The sequence below is a fragment of the Syngnathus acus genome, chromosome 22 (genome assembly GCF_901709675.1).
Source record: "Syngnathus acus chromosome 22, fSynAcu1.2, whole genome shotgun sequence".
In the NCBI taxonomy this organism is placed as follows: Eukaryota; Metazoa; Chordata; class Actinopteri; order Syngnathiformes; family Syngnathidae; genus Syngnathus; species Syngnathus acus.
In genome coordinates, this window is record NC_051106.1 from 5,030,205 (window position 1) to 5,050,836 (window position 20,632).

General features: G+C 42.7%; 4 protein-coding genes across 5 annotated transcripts; all 4 read right to left on the reverse strand.

Moving 5' to 3' along the window:
* Positions 1 to 475: 475 nt before the first annotated feature.
* Positions 476 to 4,996, reverse strand: rps6kl1 (ribosomal protein S6 kinase-like 1). Its single transcript, XM_037241619.1, has 12 exons — positions 4,900 to 4,996; positions 4,292 to 4,407; positions 3,988 to 4,161; positions 3,528 to 3,652; positions 3,253 to 3,345; positions 3,118 to 3,165; positions 2,898 to 3,030; positions 1,483 to 2,790; positions 1,323 to 1,412; positions 1,141 to 1,223; positions 917 to 1,012; positions 476 to 609 (listed from the first exon to the last, which is right to left on the reverse strand). Exons 3-12 carry the CDS (start codon positions 4,121 to 4,123, stop codon positions 499 to 501), a joined length of 2,223 nt encoding a protein of 740 aa, XP_037097514.1. The 5' UTR covers positions 4,124 to 4,161; positions 4,292 to 4,407; positions 4,900 to 4,996; the 3' UTR covers positions 476 to 498.
* A 4,221-nt stretch (positions 4,997 to 9,217) lies between these two features.
* On the reverse strand, positions 9,218 to 11,170 carry si:ch211-173a9.6 (olfactomedin-4). Its single transcript, XM_037241672.1, has 5 exons — positions 11,114 to 11,170; positions 10,874 to 11,041; positions 10,569 to 10,781; positions 10,084 to 10,225; positions 9,218 to 10,011 (listed from the first exon to the last, which is right to left on the reverse strand). The coding sequence occupies exons 1-5, from the start codon at positions 11,168 to 11,170 to the stop codon at positions 9,218 to 9,220; spliced, it is 1,374 nt and encodes a 457-aa protein (XP_037097567.1).
* A 1,699-nt stretch (positions 11,171 to 12,869) lies between these two features.
* Positions 12,870 to 14,397, reverse strand: LOC119116624 (rho GTPase-activating protein 11B-like). Its single transcript, XM_037242127.1, has 5 exons — positions 14,228 to 14,397; positions 13,895 to 14,151; positions 13,651 to 13,811; positions 13,435 to 13,560; positions 12,870 to 13,280 (listed from the first exon to the last, which is right to left on the reverse strand). The coding sequence occupies exons 1-5, from the start codon at positions 14,390 to 14,392 to the stop codon at positions 13,090 to 13,092; spliced, it is 900 nt and encodes a 299-aa protein (XP_037098022.1). The 5' UTR covers positions 14,393 to 14,397; the 3' UTR covers positions 12,870 to 13,089.
* Positions 14,398 to 15,996: 1,599 nt separating this feature from the next.
* On the reverse strand, positions 15,997 to 19,135 carry LOC119116337 (actin, alpha cardiac muscle). Of its 2 annotated transcripts, XM_037241641.1 has the most exons (9): positions 19,018 to 19,117; positions 17,911 to 18,061; positions 17,710 to 17,838; positions 17,430 to 17,540; positions 17,270 to 17,354; positions 16,994 to 17,155; positions 16,741 to 16,932; positions 16,487 to 16,668; positions 15,997 to 16,419 (listed from the first exon to the last, which is right to left on the reverse strand). In XM_037241641.1, exons 2-9 carry the CDS (start codon positions 18,037 to 18,039, stop codon positions 16,276 to 16,278), a joined length of 1,134 nt encoding a protein of 377 aa, XP_037097536.1. In that variant the 5' UTR covers positions 18,040 to 18,061; positions 19,018 to 19,117; the 3' UTR covers positions 15,997 to 16,275. The 2 variants fall into 2 exon arrangements, with proteins under 2 accessions (XP_037097536.1, XP_037097535.1); XM_037241640.1 differs by having other exon boundaries at positions 16,487 to 16,932; positions 19,018 to 19,135.
* Positions 19,136 to 20,632: the final 1,497 nt, after the last annotated feature.

The window sequence follows — 20,632 nt, forward strand, 5'->3', positions numbered from 1 at the left end:
ACTATGGCAGTAATATATTGGATATGAAATATATTGTTTCACTTTTATCTCTTTCCATAACTTAAACAAGTTTCATGCATGGTGATCATGTTCTGGCCATTTGTGATGGGAACACATTGTTTCTGTTGAACAATATGGGTTTCCATAAGGTTTTGATCGATCAATGGTTAGTGCAGAAAAACCCATACTGAGGAAGGTGCTGGTTCAGTTTTATCGGAATGGCCTTACTATACATGGTAATTATTTATTTATTTATTTTATTTATTGGATATATTTAAAAAAAAAAAAAAGTCATAACTATCAAAAGTCGGACATATTCTGGTGATGTGTTTTGAAGTGAACTTATAAGTGCGTGGCTGATGGGACTGCTTGTGGTCATCATTTTCCTTGTCACCGTCAACTTTCTTTAGATAGCACACACTACCAATTTGGACATGTTTAGCATGATGTTCATTTCCAGTGTGTCACAGCGGTCCCTGTGCAAAGGTGTCTGCACAGTTAGCAGCTCAGAGCCTTCCAGGAGACGCTGCTGAAGAAGGGGTGACACTTGATGTCGCTCACTCCTCCACCGCCACACCCCAAACGATAGCCAGCATCAAACTGAAGTAACTGTGGAAGCAGAAGCAAAGGCCTGTAATTCACGTATCAGCGTGCCATGGTAAGTGATACGATTTCACATAATTGGTCTGAATCTGATTTATTTACGACAAATGTATCGTTGATCATCTTCAAAATTAGGGTAACTTTTGGGACAAATTCCAGGAGGATCTAATGTACATTTTGCTTGGGTGATTTCTTAACAGAGCAATATCATCCAGAGTCCAACCCCTCTCGAGACGACTGGTAGCGGAACCTAAGATGTGTATAATCGGGGATCAGAGCAATATCAATGCAAAAAAATAAATGTGTTGCACACCTCAGTGAGCAGGGATGCTGCTGTGGTGCTCAGGTGGTCAGGGATTAGCAGCTGAGTGTGGGAGTTGATTCCTGTCGGGTGGAGCTGCCATACTGGCTGAAGGTGCAGAGAGCAAGAAATTACATTAACAATGGCATTTCAGCTCCTTAGTCGAAGAGTTGTGCAATATTCAACAGTGTAAAGGTTAGAGTGTATGGAAATTTGCTTTTGTGAGTATCACTGACCATTCCTGTGAGAAGTTCAAACAGGAGAGCCCCTAGACTCCACCAATCACAAGCTTCTGTGACTCGGGACACGCCGCCAATTTCTGGTGACAAAATATATATATATGTGATTGCTTGATTAACTTAGGGTTAACAACAATTTTGTCCAAGTGTCTCTAACAAGACTAAAGGTTAGAACCTACCTGGTGCACAGTACATCTGTTCCATGGCATCGCAGTCAATTTCCGACTGAACCTCACTCCATTGTCCAAAAAAAGTCAAGCACGCCTTTCCTGTATTAATATGAAGCGAAAAGATTTTTAACCGAATCAAACCACATACAATGTTCTGCATGATATTCACCATTGCTGGTCAGTAGAACATTTCTAGGGTTGAGATCCCGACAAATGATGCCCTGCTGATGAAGGCTTTCCAGGGCCAGCAGGATTTGGGCCGCCCACACCCGCACATCGGATTCGGGGAGCCCCCAGCACGTCTGACGGCTGGATTTATCTGAGGATTTAAGCGGTAAATGAGGTATGTGACACCATCCATCCACCTCAATGATCTGGTCATCTCCTTGCCCCTCTGTCCTCACTGGTGAGCCCTCGGTCCTCGTTTGGGCTCCGAGCAGGCGAGGCGAGTACCAGCTAGAAAAGGATCCCTCTGTGGGCGAGACCACATTTCCTGGACTTAGGAGCTCTCGGGCTTCTTCCACACCGTCTCTCACATCAACTGAACTTGTTTCCCTCGCTGAGAAAGGCCAGGAGCTTCCCGTGTCGGTCCGTGCTTCCCTATGGTCTGAGAACACGGCTCGGTCTGTGCTCCTGAGGACCACCACTCCATTTTGTTCTTCTAATTTAGGACTGCCGGCTTGCTTCACATCTACATTTGTAACCTCGTCAGTCGCACTTAAAATGGAACTCTGATGAAAGCCCGGGCCGTCCCAACATGCTCTTCCGTGAATTTGTGTTTGGCAATGAAGAGGAAGATGTAAAATGGCCGGAGAGGAACTTAAAATATGACTTTTAGTGTTTGGAGAATCTATTTTTATACATGAGGTTTGCTTTTTCAGGTTCAAGTCAGTGGCTGCATAGGGGTTGATTTGGTCTCCTCTCAGTGCTGGATCTGCAGCCTTCCAAGCCACTTCAAAGTCAGAACTGCACTCTATGAGCCCAGTTCCAGCTTTGCTGTTATTCAGTTCCGACATAACGTCCAGAGCTTGACTGACACGAGCGCAAGACAGAGGAAGAGCGGGCTTGTCCTGAGCTTGAGCGGAGTGCAAACACAAAGTAGGAGCTGGTGGATGGATACTAGCGCTGACCTGCGATCTGGCGGGTCCAGAAAGTAAAGTCGCTCGGTCGAGCTTGCTATAGAACGATGCGGCCGAGCGGGAGTTCTGCAGGCAACCCGTCTCCTCGATGTAGGAGTGAGTCCCGCAGCTGTCCAGACGACGTTGGGTCTCCTCCCAAGGGTCGTCCCCATCCGGGCTGTCGTCAATCAGTTTCTGAGGACCGCTTTGCATGCTGATGCTGCTCTGGTAGTCTGTGCAGATTGCAGATGAGGTGTAGCTGCTCCTCATTTTGTGATGCTGGCTGGATGTGAGGCATTCTGGGTGTTCCTTGGCTCTCTCTTTTCTCAGCTTGTGAAGTTTGGAGAAGAGCCTCCCACCTTGAGGAAAGAAGACACAGGATTTGAAGTTGGTGGAATTCACAATTTATTTTTGTAAACATTGTAAAATCCTTCAAGCTTGAAGATGCACTTGGTGTCTTTCTTACCTTTAACGTGCTCAAGATGGAGGTAAACTGTGTCCTCGCTGACGTAATATCTCAGCAGCTTCACCATGTACGGCACTCCTTGAGGGATGATGGTCGGCTGCTCTCGGCTTTCCCAGCTGGACTTCATCAAACTCTGCAAAAGTAAATGGAAGACATCAGCTTCTCTAGAAGGAAAACGGTGTGTGGGGTCACAAAGCATGGCTCAGAAATATACACCCACCTTTACAACAAATGTCTCTTTATTAACCAAGCTTTGGACAACTAGGACCTATGCACGGGAAGAAAAATGTTTTTTTTTTTGTCTTGTCAGTCAAATGTCCTTTTCAATCAACAGAAGCACAATGGAGTCATTTACCTTATCATTGACGCCGACCACCTTACACATCTCTAAATCTTCCACAGGAGAGCTTAAGTGTCTTACAGGTCGGAATCTCAGACTGCTGTAGCCCTGCTGACACAAAGAAATCATCATTTGACACATTTTATGTTGTGACTTTCTCTCTTGATATCTTCCCATTTAATAATTCATCTGACATCATCCAATCTTTTGATAATCAATGTTAGCGAATGTAGCATTAAAGATAAACGGACCAGAGGAACTTCCCTCAGGACTTTTTAATCAATTCATACCCCTAAATGAGAGTTGCCTTTCCCGAGGTTGTCCTGTAGGTGCGTTATGAAGATTTCCTCAGCTCTCTTCAAATACTGAGTCGTCTTCCTCTTCACAGCCTCTCGACGCTCCTTGTTTGGGTCCACTGAAAGACACACTCAATCTCAAATCCATCATTGCCTATAATACAAGACCTGTCCGAAGTAAACTTGTCACAGTGGAAGTTCCGATATTTAACTTCCTATTTTTTATTCTGGTCTGTATGTTCCTGTCACATGCCTTGCGTTGCACAAATACAATTTTTAATGTTTCATGTGGCTATGGATAATTAATAAAATGCACACTTATACATTCGATGGGCACGAATAATCCAGAATTGGCTCAGTTGCTTTTGGACCCAGTGCTGGGTTGACTAATTCTCAATGCCTCACCATTTGGAAAATAATATCAATATGTAGTAGTATTAAAAATGATACTTACATTGGACCCCATTTAGCAGTAAATCCACCCCATTCTTATAATAAGCGAAAGCTGCCTCATAGTCCTCGTTGACCTCGCTGTCCAGAGCCATGCGAATCTGCTTAGCTGCTTCCACCAAGTAATCACGCTTCGCCATCTTCACCTTGTTTCGGGCCTGTCAAGGTCCAGTCGGGCCTGAGCAAATGTTAAGATGTATTTAGCATCGATTGGAAGATGTTTACTATTTTTGTTTAATTAACCTTTGAACAAGAAGTGAATGTTGAGTCATTCAAAAGTGTTTTCAATTGATTCCTTGTAGGCTCACCTTTGCTTCCTGGTCTCATGAAAAGCAGGACACATCTCTGCTAGGGCTCACTGGGATCGCCGTGATTCGCCTCCAGTGACCTCGAGGTTTTGGTCTTTTTGACCGAGCATGATGGGCTGGAAAAGTGGAAGCAAAGAGTTAAATAGTTGACCGTCATTAGAACAGACAGGAAGTGAATTAAAAAAATGGGGCCTGCCTTAAGGACGGATGCAAAGACAGTTCTAAATATTTGAATGTTTTATCATCATTTGTCATTCTAGACGACCACAGCATCAGTGTTTTGCACCTTACAGTATACTGTTACATGCAAGCAGGCTCTTTAGCTTAAAAAATACAAATTGGTCTTATAATTCAAACTAAAATACGGTAATATTGAGTCTGGCCATCGATTGCATAATGGTGGTAACACATAGCATTGCTTTTCTCGTAAATCTGCCAACCACAAGCCACACATCCTTCAAGTAGGAGGCGACATCATCATCTAGAGATTCCACACCCATCATTTACTCGGCATGCATTGAAGCTTAACCGGTATCTAAACATTCCTCGGTTACAATCAACAAAACACACACCACAGAAAAAACGATGACAAAGCACAGATAAACTACCTTATGTGATGAGGCCGAGCGCGTGCCAGTTAGCAGCATCAGCATCAACCACTATCTTCTATGGAGCAGTGGAGGAGGAGAAACCACCGGCCTGGCTTCCGATTGGCTGAGCGTGATGTCACGCTCGGGTACCACTTTGCACGCAGCCCTCTCTTCCCCCACTCTCATCACGCCAGATGCTGTCTGATTTAAAGAGACAGTGTTGTTTTCTTGAAGGCATTGAATGAGGACTTTGTCATTTTGTACTTTTACTTGCAATCTAAATTGTATTTGCAATAGCATAATCAATAGCGTATGAATAGTAAAATGGTTTATCGCCATTATATATGCAACATCAATTTTCGGATTCTAAAGTGATGGGAGATTAGTAGCAAATGAAACTAGGCTGCTCCCTCACTCTCTCACCCCCCGGGGGAGGGCAGGATTACAGAGGGGCAGTGGTAACCCTGTATGACTGACAGAGGGAAGGAGGGGGATGCAAGAAGGATGCCTCTTTTCCCTAAAGAAAAGGGCAAGAGCTCTGGTCTATGGACCTAAAAGCTCAGTATTGATTATATTTTGATGACCTCATTATTTTGCAAGTATGATAGAAAAGGGGTTAGCACCACTGGCTGAGCTAGAGGGGCTACAGGGCCACTGAACCCCTGAGTCCTGAAATATGCTTGGACCCCCAGGTGCTAACACAGATAATTTGACTTTTAGGTATTTTCTGATGTTTTTGGAAAAAATAAAAGTTCATGTGTATGCGCTCACCTGGGATCGAACCACGGTCTCACGGAGCAAGCGCGCGTGTCACTAACTGTTCGGCTATTGCGACATGTTGCTTTGTGAACGTCTGCACTGTTTTGTACTAGTGATGTGCATTCAGTACTTTAGTGAACTGAATCTTTAGAATCGGTTCACTCAAAAGATTTGTTCAAAAGAATCGTTCACCGAATCGTTTGCTACACGTTCTTATTTATTTATTTATTCTTTTTTTTTTTTTTTTTTTTTTACCGCGTGTAGTGTACCTATTGAAGTGTCCATGAGGTGTACCTAATCACAGGCCACTTCATTAGGGAAAAAGCTTACCAACGTGAAAGTGAAAAGTGCCACACCCGCCCTCACCCCCACCTCCTGATTGGCTATCTGATCTGTGACGTCATTCGGTCCCTCGTTAAGTGCACCTGCGTGAAAAGTTTTAGCTCCTGCAGAACGTGAAAGAAGCTAAAACTTTTCACGCAGGTGCGCTTAACGAGGGTAACTTGGAAAACATATTGGAACGCGGCCCCTCTGGGACTGGAGGCCAACACCCCTGGTTTAAGTGAAAAGTGCCACACCCGCCCTCACCCCCACCTCCTGATTGGCTATCTGATCTGTGACGTCATTCGGTCCCTCGTTAAGTGCACCTGCGTGAAAAGTTTTAGCTCCTGCAGAACGTGAAAGGAGCTAAAACTTTTCACGCAGGTGCGCTTAACGAGGGTAACTTGGAAAACATATTGGAACGCGGCCCCTCTGGGACTGGAGGCCAACACCCCTGGTTTAAGTGAAAAGTGCCACACCCGCCCTCACCCCCACCTCCTGATTGGCTATCTGATCTGTGACGTCATTCGGTCCCTCGTTAAGTGCACCTGCGTGAAAAGTTTTAGCTCCTGCAGAACGTGAAAGGAGCTAAAACTTTTCACGCAGGTGCGCTTAACGAGGGTAACTTGGAAAACATATTGGAACGCGGCCCCGAGGACTAGAGCTTGACACCTGTGACCTTTGACCATGATATTTCCCTAATAAAGTGGCCTGTTATTAGGTACACTCGAAAATGGCGGTGTACCTAATGGAGTGTCCGTGTGATTCCCTCGTTAAGTGCACCTGCGTGAAAAGTTTTAGCTCCTGCCGAACGTGAAAGGAGCTAAAACTTTTCACGCAGGTGCGCTTAACGAGGGTAACTTGGAAAACATATTGGAACGCGGCCCCTCTGGGACTGGAGGCCAACACCCCTGGTTTAAGTGAAAAGTGCCACACCCGCCCTCACCCCCACCTCCTGATTGGCTATCTGATCTGTGACGTCATTCGGTCCCTCGTTAAGTGCACCTGCGTGAAAAGTTTTAGCTCCTGCAGAACGTGAAAGAAGCTAAAACTTTTCACGCAGGTGCGCTTAACGAGGGTAACTTGGAAAACATATTGGAACGCGGCCCCTCTGGGACTGGAGGCCAACACCCCTGGTTTAAGTGAAAAGTGCCACACCCGCCCTCACCCCCACCTCCTGATTGGCTATCTGATCTGTGACGTCATTCGGTCCCTCGTTAAGTGCACCTGCGTGAAAAGTTTTAGCTCCTGCAGAACGTGAAAGGAGCTAAAACTTTTCACGCAGGTGCGCTTAACGAGGGTAACTTGGAAAACATATTGGAACGCGGCCCCTCTGGGACTGGAGGCCAACACCCCTGGTTTAAGTGAAAAGTGCCTCACCCGCCCTCACCCCCACCTCCTGATTGGCTATCTGATCTGTGACGTCATTCGGTCCCTCGTTAAGTGCACCTGCGTGAAAAGTTTTAGCTCCTGCAGAACGTGAAAGGAGCTAAAACTTTTCACGCAGGTGCGCTTAACGAGGGTCACTTGGAAAACATGTTGGAACGCGGCCCTTCGAGGACTGGAGGTCGGCACCCCTGGTTTAAGTGAAAAGTGCCACACCCGCCCTCACTTTCTGATTGGCTGTTTGATCTGTGACGTCACGCAGACACTCCATTAGGTACGCCGCCATTTTCAAGTGTACCTAATAACAGGCCAGTTCATTAGGGAAAGATCATGATCAAAGCTTAACTGAAAGTGAAAAGTGCCACACCCTCCCTCACCCCCACTTTCTGATTGGCTGTTTGATTTGTGACGTCAGTCGGACACTATTAGGTACACCGCCATCTTCAGGTTCGTTTGCGAAGTTCACGAGTGAGTGACAGCGTTGCTGCTATGCCAGCCGACACACGTTATGCCGACTTTGATGTTTTAATTTTGTATTTGTTGGATTGTAGTTGATGGTGTTATTATACTTAATGTGTTTGAATAAAAGGTTAAAAAAAAATCCGTTATGCCGACATTTATTTTGGGGGACACCAACTCATATAACAACGTAAAACACATACATATTGTCATATAAAGCAGTTAACCAAATGTCAGATTTTTGTTTTAATTGGCGAATATAAAACAAGGAATAAAACACCAGACAAGTTTTGACATAAATGTTTATTAAAATAATAATAATAGTACATTTCAAACCAGCAATCTAATGTGAAATTGCAGTAGACATATAGGATAACAATATTCATGCGTATATATGCATACACGTTATTTAAAAACTACTATAAGTGTTATAAAATAAAGATTACCCAAAGAGAAGCATAATCTCCCCGTTTTTGCATAACGGCGCATCCCTTCATGCACTAAACCGTTAGCTTGGAGACAACGTGCATAAAAGAAGTGAGTGGTTCTTTCTTTACTTGGCAAATCGTAAATCTACATTCTGGCTTACATAGTTCACGCCAGGAGGGAGACGCAACACGTTCACTGACTGATCCGTTGATGCACGGGAAGGAAGAAGTTCACCCATTGACTCGTTCGCGAACGGGAAAGTCAGGATTCGTTCCCTCACTGATCCGTTCTCGCGATGAACTGGATATGCAAATCACACACTGACTCGTTCACTCACAGATCCGTTCAGTTGATGAACGGGAAATGCAATTCACACAGACTCGTTCACTCACAGATCCGTTCAGTTGATGAACGGGAAATGCAATTCACACACCGACTCGTTCACTCACAGATCCGTTCAGTTGATGAACGGGAAATGCAATCCACGACTCGTTCGTGAACGGGAAATGCAATTCACGACTCGTTCGTGAACGGGAAGTTACGGCATTTTCTTCGTTTTGTTTTACGGAGAGGTGGCACCAGCTTCAATGCGCATTACCAACACCTACTGGTTGAAGTCATATGAACGGAAAAAAAGAACAAATCACTTTAGGAAGTGATTCGTTCACTCTTGTTCACTGAAATGATTCGTTCTTTTGAACGAATTGTTCACTCACGAGCCAACACTAGTTCAAATTTACAGTGAAACGGTTTGATTCGGACAACGGGACTTAGGAGCATGTCTTTTCAAACGGAGTGGTACGCACAATCAAAAACAATGTTTTGATTCCATGTGGTTTGAGTGTTTTTATCTGGTGGGGGGGTGACGTCAGTGCCTCCCCAGTCATGAACCTCACCGCACATCACTGGTGTAGGCATACACTGAGCAAAATGGTCAATAAAGATCAACTGCATCAATCACAATGCATATGATCCCAAAGTGTTACGCCATGTCAAACTTGACATGGTACGACACGTAATAGCCGTTGTTATACATGTAGAGGAGCTGATCGGTGGGGTTGTAGTCCAGGCTGGAATATTTCTCCTGGAACTTGGGAAACTGAATGCTGAGGTGTTTCCCCTCACCGTCGTTTGTGTCGAAGGCGTAGTAGATCTCCTCGGTGTTGAAGTCCACCTGCCTAGTGGCGTACATAACTCCGCAAGCCATGAAGGCGTTGCCGGTCATCTGTTTGAACGCAGCCGTGTTCCATACTTTCTCAACGCCGAAGCCTTTCTCGTTAATCTTTGCGATGACTATTTTACCTTTGCTTTCATCTGAGGCATACATTACCCACAATCCTTTTTCATCTGCTGCAAAATCCATGTTCTGGGTATCTGAGTAACTGTATGAGAAGGCCGTACTGGCCGATGGGATCACTCTTGAATCATACGTGTTATCGGTACGATTGAACTTGCCCATACTAAAGGGCGATTGTCTCTGATAATAAATGCTGTTAGCGTGAACAATGTAATTGTTACCATAGCCTCCATAACCAGCAGCAAAGTCAATGTAACCAGATGATGACATCAGAAGCAGGTGTTTATAGTCTGGGTAAAAATAGAACCGACTTGTTGCGGTACTGCTGTACCCACTGTAGAAGTAAATGGACTCAGAACCTTTAAGAGGTTTGGAGTCTTTGCCCCATCCACCGTAGATGTAACCTATCTGCAAATGAGAGTTCAGTGTGCCAACTATGGGTTTGCTGAGTCTCACGATTCCTGTGTGATTGCAGTTGCCTGGAAAAGAAAATAATGTTACAAGGGCTGACTTTTACCTTTTTTTTTTTTTTTTTTTTTTAGTAGACTGACCAATATCTGGCTTTAAGAACTCTTGTTCCTTCTGGCATTCCTCTAGCTTCCTCTGCAGTTTGGCAAACTCGATGCGGATCACTTCCAGGTTGCTCTTGTCGTATGTCTCCAGTTGGTCCACAATGAGAGTCATGTTGCGGATCTATAATGAAAGGTCAGTGGATGTAAGTGGGGGGAAAAAAATAACTTTAGCTAAATGTTAAAGGGAAAAAAAAATGTTTGGTTTCTATCATGAACTCCAAAGTCAAAGCCAATTTTGGTAATATTGCAGTGATAAATAATTTTGCTGTCGAAATTTACTACTTGTAATTTCACTGAAATTTCACAAAGGCTTTGTAAACAGCATTTTAAATAAATAACATCAAATTTAATCACTTGTTATACATGTAAAATTGTTTATTAATAATATTTTTATTTTCATTTAGTATTATAATTATTATTGAAAAATCAATCATTACAGGTTCTAAATTTAAATTAGTTTTTACCTCGGTATAGAAAGAGTCAAACATGGGTGAGGAGGAATTGAAGGCATCTTTGAGCTGAGACACCAGAGATTCAAATTCTCTGAGTTCAATTCTGAGCAGCTCAAAGTCCAGTTTGATGTAGTCGTCAGCACTTGAGCCCAAGATGGTGACTCTCTTCAGCAATAATTTCAGTTCTCCCAAGTTGGACTCCAGTCTTCCTTCATAAGTATTTATCTACATCATTTGCATTGACAGGAAATGGGATGTTATTCAACATATGCCTAAAATTGTGATTTGTATGATGTCATCAACATCACCTACCATACCTTGTTCATTTGAATTTTCACTTCCTGGATCAGATCCTTGCTAACATCCTGCATGTGCTGCAGCCGATCAGCCGGGAAGATGGTGTCGGGCAGGTACACGTGGCAAACACATTCACCCAAATTTCCCACTGATGATGTCACATTACCAGACCCCCAGTCCTCCACTGGCTGAGAAAGGCAGAAATAAACAACAAAGGTCAAGAGTGGCGATGATATTCAAGTTCAATCGATGTCACTTACGATCCAGGCAAGAGTTGGGCTCATGGCCGAAAGCAGCAGGAATAGAGTGGACAGCATCTCGTCTCACTTCCACCTCCCAAGTGTCTCCTGGACAGCTCGCTGAAAGCTCTTTTAAACCAAATGTCTTATCAGTTCATCACGCACATATTTTGTCTTCCCAGATTTATTGAGCTCTGCGAAACACAAGCACAGATGTTGGTTCACACTCAATCTTTTGACGACAGTATTAATGTTATCGTAGGGGCGGATGAGAAAATCAGCACATGTAGAAGTGACATCTAGATGTATGTTTAAGGTTTATTTGCTTAATTTAGTGCATGTGTGGCAGCCGGAATATCACATTTATTGCAGACACTTTCCATGTTTAATGATTAAACTCACAATGATCGTTCTTTGTGTAGCGCCTAACTAGCTGTGTAATGCACAGTTGTGAGAGGTGGACAACTTGAGAAGCTTAATTACGTTTCCCAAAAAATAAAGTCCCTCTTTTTATTGTTAATGCATCTAACTCAATGTTTCACCAAACAGATAGATTTTACTTTTAATAGTATACGTTGCTGCCAGTGACGTGCGGTGAGGTTCATGATTGGGGAGGCACTGACGTCACCCCCCCCCCCCCCTCCTCCGGCTTATTCATTATTTAATTAGAACTATTTTAATTAAAATCTCATATCAGCAGTCTTCACACATAAAAACACTCAATAAAGCACATGGAATCAAAAACTTGTTTTCAATCGTGCGTACCACTCCGTTTGAAATGACATACTCCGAAGGCCCGTTGTCCGAATCAAACCTTTTAACTCCGGAGTTGCTCTTCCTTTACTGATGACCTCCTGCTTCGACCGAAAATCCATAGTTGAAAATCGTTTCCATATGTAATCCTCCATTGTAAAACGAAATGTAAAAACGGGGAGGAAAACCCCCAAAACGAATGTAAAACGAAATAAATGGAGGACTGCTCCTCAGGTGTTCACTGTAAATTTGAACTGGAGATCTCTTATTCTACAGGTAGGCGCATGAAGCACCCCGGGCTCACTAGCACCCCCTGCCATAAGGTTGGAGAACTTTTTGTAGCCTCCGTAATGTCTCTTTTCAAATTTATAGAAACACGACGTTACAGACAGATGACAAAAAACACTAGATATTATATACATCAGCGTAACTACGGAAATTGGTTAGTATAGCCACAGTGTTTGAACACTTAAACAACGACATAAAGATAGCGAGCAGTTGAGTCTAACTGCATCGCCTGTCAACATAGGCAGCCGTGTGATTACGCAATCCTCAGAGGAGGCTAGGCAGGAAGTTGGCTCCTCCGAGCGAATCGTCTTCGGTTTTAAAATAACTATAAAAATTCAGCGATTTTGGTTCAAAATGATACATAACTATTGAAATTAAAAAGAAAATGACTTTATAATAAAAACAATTGAATTTGTTTTTCCCCTTTTCATGATGGCAGGGGAGGCGCATCCTCCCTTGCCTCCTTTGACCGCACGTCCCTGGTTGCTGCTAACTTTTATAACCACTTTTACAATGATCAAAATTAGAACCCAATATCCAAGCAGACAATGAACATGTCTGTTTAGTGATATCAAAGTTAACACAAATTGTCCACACTCACACACAATCCTAATGTAAGGGCCCAATACAAATTGACACGAGTCTTCTGCCATCTAGTGGTAAGACCTTAAATTGGTCTTTCCCTTAATACAACTTTATCAACCATACGTGTTCTGTAAATTAAAAAGCTTGCACGTTCTTTCTTACATGTTGTATTTAATGAATCAAAAACAAACAGAGATGAACAAACACACAAAGCAAATGTACAAAAATACATCCATATTAAATATGCATATTGATTTTTAAATAACTGATTTTTTTTAAACACGTCACAATATTTACTTGTATACAAATATACAATCAATGCAAGCCCACAGAAAAAACTGTGAACTCATTCTCACCAGTGACCATCTCATTTACAACATTCGATGTTTCAATAGTATTATCTCTGTGTCTGCAGATGTATTTGGCATTTGAGTGGTAAGATGGCAAGGTGACATTGAAGGAAACATTTTTGGGCTACAGAACCAAGCCTGCCTTTCTGTCTTGTATTTGTAGCGACGCCATTTCTGCGCTTTGTGTGTAGTCACAGCAGTTTTAATCTTATCTGAAACAAAATCAAACAAAACAAGAAAGGAGATTGAGTCTGAGATCATTTATGTGTCATTTGTGTGTGACTGAGACAAATTAAAATATTCATCCCTTTACCATTTAAATGCTGTAAGTAATGCAAAGATTTTGGACTATAATTAATGTCTTACCTACGACACCACCTATGATTCCTCTCTCTCCAGAGTTTGTGTGAATCTCGTCAAAGTCATCGGGCATATCCGGCTCATGTTCCATCGTGGTGGAGGATGGTTTTCCTAGCATTCGTGGCAGCATACCTGTGACATGCAGACAAAGCAAAAAAAATCAATAAGATCCGGACTAACCGAGGCTGAAAAGACGAGTGGTTGAGGTGTGTGCAGTTTTACCCAAGTTGTGAGCGTTCTTAATGAAGCAGTGAATGACAGCAGTCTCCAGTTGGAGGTCTTTCTCTGTGTTGCTGTTCATCTTGGTTCTTACTTCAGACTGGAGAAGGGTGGGAGCCAAGACAAGTGACAAGTTACTGATGTTCATCTTGTTCTTTGCACTCCTGGAATGAGACCCAGATATCAGTTAGTACATTGAAAGAAAAAGTCCTTCCTGGAACAGGCAAAAGAAAAAAAATGCAAGCACCTGTTGGATACTTTTTGGAGGAAATCAGCAAAGTGACGCATGACGCTCAGATTCTTGTCAGGCAGGAGGCAAGAAATCAGCATGGTGGCGGAGGTGCGGTCCTCCTTAGCGGGGAGCTGCTGGGCCTTGAGAAAGGCCTTTTGCATCTCAATAGGTAGCACAGGTTCTGGCAGGTCCTTGAAGAACTGCTTCAGCAAGCCAGCCAGATCATTGGGACGCGCGGCAGACAGGCACTCCTCACCCGAATCCAGTTTTGTCTGGAAGCGTGCAAAGAAATCATGTCTGAAAGAACTTTCAAGCAATACCCAGTGAGAGCAAAGTAGAATCACTTACCTGCAATACTTTCACATTAGCAAAAGAGCCTGATCTTCTGAACAGGCCCTCCATGTCAAGATGCGCCTCCAACATTGTGCATGAGTCCACCAGGAAGCTAGCAAAGCAGTTTATATGTTTAGTCTTACACTTTGAGCAATATTCAAACCATGCAAATGAGCGCATCCTCTTACCTAGGGACGCTCCCATACTCCGTCTGGGAACATGGTAAGATCTCCAAAGGCACCCCAAAAACCTTCGTCTGAGAACAAGTGGAGAGCTAGATGAGAAAGAAAATGTATTGAATTAGTCATGTTCTCAGAAACGTTAAAGTTAAAGTCCCAATGATCGTCGTCACACACTGTAACTATTACCCTGTAAATGTTAAAATGACATGTCTGTACCAAAAGAAGTGAAATACTAGATTAGATCGATAGTTTGAGAAACTTTTTTTTTTTTTTTTTTTAAAAAGGTACTTTGTATTGGTGAAACTTACCGAATTTGTCGCTTTTGATTTGTAACTGACACCTTTTTTCTTCCCGTTCTTGATCTTGATCCCATACACTGTCCGAAGATGCCGCACAGCAATTTGGCGAATCACATTTTTCCCCAAGACGATCATTCTGTCTTCTTATTTGAAAATTATCAAGAAGAAAACAGTTTTGAGGGATAAAATCCAATTCGCTCGGCGCTCCGATGACAAGATGACAAATGTCGTTTCACGCTGCAATCTGCTAATGTTAGCTGATACTCGCAGGAAAAAACGACAAATATTTCAAGATGCTACGCAAATAAAAAGAACTCTGGTAAGAAATACGTCCATCCAAAACGGGTGTCTTCATCAATCTGCTCCCAGACAGCATCCAGATTCGCTCTACTGCTGACTTCTTTGATGAGCGGCTGGATGAGGCGGTGGGGCACGCGATTGGCTGAGTCACCTTCTTCAGAGAGAAAAAAGAAAAAGTTTCTAGAAACTGTCAAATGATGACGTCAAAGATGTGGTCGCTAGAAAAACTTTAAGCAAAGTGCAGCTGAAGCAGAAGAATCGAGTTTAAATACAGTAGTTTTAACATTTCCTATGGATGCATTAAAATAAATCACCACAAGGGGGCAATACAACCCCTTGTTTATTGTTTTCTAGATTATTCACTTTTACAGTATTTGTGTAATTTGTTTAGTTTTTACTTAGTTTTTGTGGATAGAATTTTCAATGTGCCTCATAGAGTTATAGTTTAACTTTTTTATTTTATTCACCACATTATCACTGTAATTCTTTTCACGTAAAAATCAAAATTCTCTCTTCTAATACCATGTTGGTGAGATGATGAAGAACACTGTTTTGGACACATGTTCACACATGCACACACATGCACACACGTACACGTGCACACACACACACGCACACACGCTGCTGAGAATTGTTTCATAGTCAGTCTTCCCCAAATGTAGCAAACTGTGGAACACTTTGTCCTCTGTGCAAGTGTCCAAGACAGATTGTGTTACTTTTATGATTTATTTGACTAGACCAATTTAAAGTGTAGTTGTAACATCTTAACAGGAACCTTGTTCCAATAAAACTGCATTCTACAAATAAAACAAATGCCAGAGTTGAGTGGAAAAATGCCAAGAAAAAGTCTTTCTGTGTCTTTAGCACACCCATATTGGGATGTAAGTGCTATAATGAGTAAAGATTTTCTGTTTCTGAATGCTGATCTTTGATTATCTGTATGTACGCATGGTCTAAGGAGGTTCTAAATTGCACAAATTAAAGTACAAACCTATTGATGAATGGCCCAAGGTTGCTTTTTATTATGCCAGGAAGTAATTGGTGATGACAGATGTGTATCACTGTGCATATACAACCATTATTTATCCGTTCCACTTAATTGATTGACTTGGCATTGCCTTTCATTTCTTATATTCGTTTTTCAATAACAGCGCAAACAGCTTCATTGCTCACGTAGCAAGACGACAAATCGGGACTCTCACGAGGGCTTAGTTTTATTACAACAGAATATGTATATACAGGAGACAATAGCGGACAAAGACGAATGATGTTGATTGTGTGTTTAGAAACATTTCCTGTGGACAATGGAAGGGCCTGCCTCATCATATTCCTGCTTGCTGATCCACATCTGCTGGAAGGTGGACAGGGAAGCCAGGATGGAGCCACCGATCCAGACGGAATATTTCCTCTCAGGTGGGGCAATGATCTATGGTAGGGATAAACATGACATTTAGTGTTTTGCAGCAGGATAAAGCATCAACATTTTTTTTTACCTTAATCTTCATGGTGCTTGGAGCCAGAGCTGTAATCTCCTTCTGCATACGGTCAGCAATACCAGGGTACATGGTGGTACCACCGGACAGCACATTATTGGCGTAAAGGTCCTTACGGATGTCAATGTCACATTTCATGATGCTGTTGTAGGCGGTCTCATGGATACCAGCGGACTCCATACCTGATAGATGATAATCACAATGTAAGTTCAAAATAAAGAGGGAGAGAATCAAAACAAAAGGGAGGAACTCACCAATGAAAGAGGGCTGGAACAGGGTCTCGGGGCAACGGAAACGCTCGTTACCAATGGTGATGACTTGTCCGTCGGGGAGCTCGTAGCTTTTTTCCAAGGAGGAGGAGGAAGCAGCGGTGGCCATCTCATTCTCAAAGTCAAGAGCAACGTAGCACAGCTTCTCCTTGATGTCACGCACGATCTCACGCTCGGCTAAGGCACGCAGTGATGAAGTTAGGGAGGACACCAATGCGTGGGTGATAAGTGGGCTTACCAGTTGTGACAAAGGAGTAGCCACGCTCAGTCAGGATCTTCATCAGGTAGTCAGTGAGGTCGCGACCAGCCAGATCCAAACGCATGATTGCATGGGGCAGAGCGTAGCCCTCATAGATGGGGACGTTGTGGGTCACACCATCGCCAGAGTCCAGCACGATACCTTTGACAAGAAGAAACGAGACAGAACTTTATTCAGTGCCAAATAAAGAAATACAACATTTATCTTTTGAGTGTACCTAATAAAAAGATACTGGAAACATTGCATTGTACTAACCGGTGGTACGGCCAGAAGCATACAGAGACAGAACAGCCTGGATGGCCACATACATGGCGGGGACGTTGAAGGTCTCAAACATGATCTGCAAAATAAGGCCAGCAGAATGTTAAAATGTCAAGAAAACTTGTGATTTTCTATGCTATTTGTCATTTCTCACCTGTGTCATCTTTTCCCTGTTGGCCTTGGGGTTCAGAGGGGCCTCAGTGAGCAGGGTGGGGTGCTCCTCAGGGGCCACACGCAGCTCATTGTAGAAGGTGTGGTGCCAGATCTGATTGACAAAAGACAACAACTGCTCTCAGGACTAAAACAACAACAGCAACCTGGTCCTCGAAGTTTGGTTAAAAATAGCTTTGCCGATTGTGCTCGTGTGAAATGTTCCCGATCTGGAAGGTCAGCTGCCACGTATGGCGTCAATGAGCGTCGATGTCTATACACACCTTCTCCATATCATCCCAGTTGGTGATGATGCCATGCTCGATGGGGTACTTGAGGGTTAGGATACCTCTCTTGCTCTGGGCTTCATCACCGACGTAGCTGTCCTTCTGACCCATACCCACCATCACACCCTGGGAAAAGAATCAACATGTTCAACTTTCTATCCTTTTTTTTTATAGAAAAAGTAGTCAAGTCAAGCCAACCTGGTGGCGGGGCCTTCCAACAATGGAAGGGAAGACAGCACGGGGAGCGTCATCTCCGGCAAATCCAGCCTTGACCAAGCCAGAGCCGTTGTCGCACACAAGGGCGGTAGTCTCGTCGTCGTCACACATTTTTAGGCTTCACTGGAGTGGTCTGTGTTGAGAGAAGAAACAGACACTCACTAGATGTGTGGCATGAAGTGACTTTCTAGTGACCCGCCGGTAATATCCGAAACATTTATTAACTTAACACTTGACACTGGCGTTTATATTTAGGGTGCTAATTAGACATGCCCTTGTATTTTGAGCTGGACCTTGTTGTAAAGCAGCTGTGGGTAAAGTATGATCCAATCTGTTCTTCCATTTCGTCCGTCGAGAATTAATATGTGCTGTAGACAATTAGTATTGGCTGTGTTAATAATTTTAATTAAAAAATAATAATTCCAAAAAATTGGTTAATAAAAGCTTCAATTTAAATACAATAAAAATAGAGTAAATTATATTAGTGAGATTACAATTATAGCCTATTGCATATATAAATTAAGCCTTTTTTTAATCTTCTTCCTATATGGCCACACCCATCTGTCAGTTTTCCAAAATCCAATAGCCACCCAGGACCCCCTACTCTAGAATGACTGATAGCATATCTCCATGATTGTTCCTAGAAGCTGCTGAGGTAGCACCAAAAAGGGTCATAACAGTGAGAGAGAAAGAGAGACCTGTGGTCTATTTTAGGCCTTCACAGTAGTTAACACAAGTGACACTTAGATCCTCTCCCGCCTATTTCAGATCTGCCGGCATCCAGCTGTTTCCTCACTTTACCACTTTTGTTTTACGACATCACCCCTGCTACCACTTAACCCTGTTTATGGGTTAACAGAGCACATTTGGCAAACTCTTTAACAGTGTGCTATGAAATTGGGCACCATTATGCAAATATTATCTATGCTCATTAAGAAATTTCACCATAGCAATTAATTGTTTCAGATAACTGAAATCAAGCAGTCCTTTTTGTGATGGAAATGTGTAACAGATTAAATCACATTTTCGCCATGTTTAAAGTGAACTTAATGAACATAATAGAAAGAAGACTCCAATAGGCATACTCACCAAGGTGCACTTGTAGACGGATGCTTCCACTGGGACAAGGACAGAGGCTGAGATGAGTTCCTTATATAAGACCCCTCGGTCTGTGGCTAGGGGGGCGTGTCTGAAAGTCCACACAAGTCCAAATAAGTGCCGCTAGAAAAGAAATGCACAAGCCAGACTGAAGAGAGTGTTTAGCAAATAGGGATGTGACTGCTACACGGTAAAATTATGTGCAGTTATGATCACAGATATACAAGGCGAGTCGACACACCCTGCAACAGTTGAACAGAAATGTGAGAAGATTTTTTCACTCATTTGAGAGTGAAACTAAAATATTAGCAGTAGGTCTCAATGGATGCATAAATTGTATACAATTTACAATTTATTGCATCCAATTTTATTAGATTATTTATGTCATTTAATCTACTGCATAAGAAGTTTTGCATAGGAAGTTTTTTCCACAATATGATGACAGGACTTCATACTAACTTTTTTTTTTTTAACTAGGACTAACTTTTCTTATCGAGGAGCACAGTGGCAAAAATATTTTTAAAAACTTCAAGAATAACAATAAAAAACAAAAAAATAACAAACTGATCACATATAGTATATCCAAAAAATTGACTTGCAGTCTCAAATATTAGGAGCAAAATGCTGCCATTTATGGGCAGTCTGGCACCTTGCATTGTATACAAGTTGTGATTTATTAATGTAAATTACATCCTATGAAATTAACACGGGAGATCCCTGCTCCACACGTTATTTTGAGCTACGGTGTGTAACTTTACAGTTCCAAGTCACTCGTTTCATTTCCAGCACTCACTCTGATGACCCAGTCAAGGTAGCGCCGCTATTCTCTTGTTAAGGGAATGAAAACATTGCATATGTGTGTGAACCATGCGGCTGGTATGTGCGCTGAGCCTCCGCCATGCGCGCAACAGCTGATGGTAAAGCCCGAGTGTGCTCACACTGTGTGTGAGTGGCTGTCAAGAGTTTCAGAGCTGCACCCTGATTGGCTCAGCTTTCTCCTTCTAGGGTTATGCTCAGCAGCAGAGTCATTGATGAGCAGCCACTGAGGTTCCTGAGCTTCCTGTTGCCAAGATGAGCTCCATATTTGTGCGGCCCACATAACTGATTATTTTCTTTGATGTATAGTGAACCTTATGAGGTAAACTCCTCGCCTCGGGGAGTGCCGCAAACATTCCCCGAGCGCAGAAATGTAGCATCAAAGATATAAATCATCCGGTTTGCAAATACTGTACTACAATAGCATGCATAGTCTGTACAGATATTGTTTTCGTTTCAGTCATTTGAGAGATGGAGACTGAGATATATAATAGTGGGGTGGTATGTGGCAACATTGTTTGGTAGTGACCTCCACCATTCCTTTCCAAACATGTAGAGAAGGTCATTGCAGTGTGACGTGAGCTTTCTCTAGATGGGTAAAAAGGTAGAGTACAATTAATCAGTGCATCCACTGGCTGCCATTCATACAACACCGCAGTAAATCATTATTTTAAATTACAATATCAGCTTTTGTGACATTTTTGTTTCGTAGTCTATAAATTTTATAAAGCTAAAGCCACTATTTGGGGACAAGAGGTGAATTCATTAATAATTAAACAAATGTGTTTTG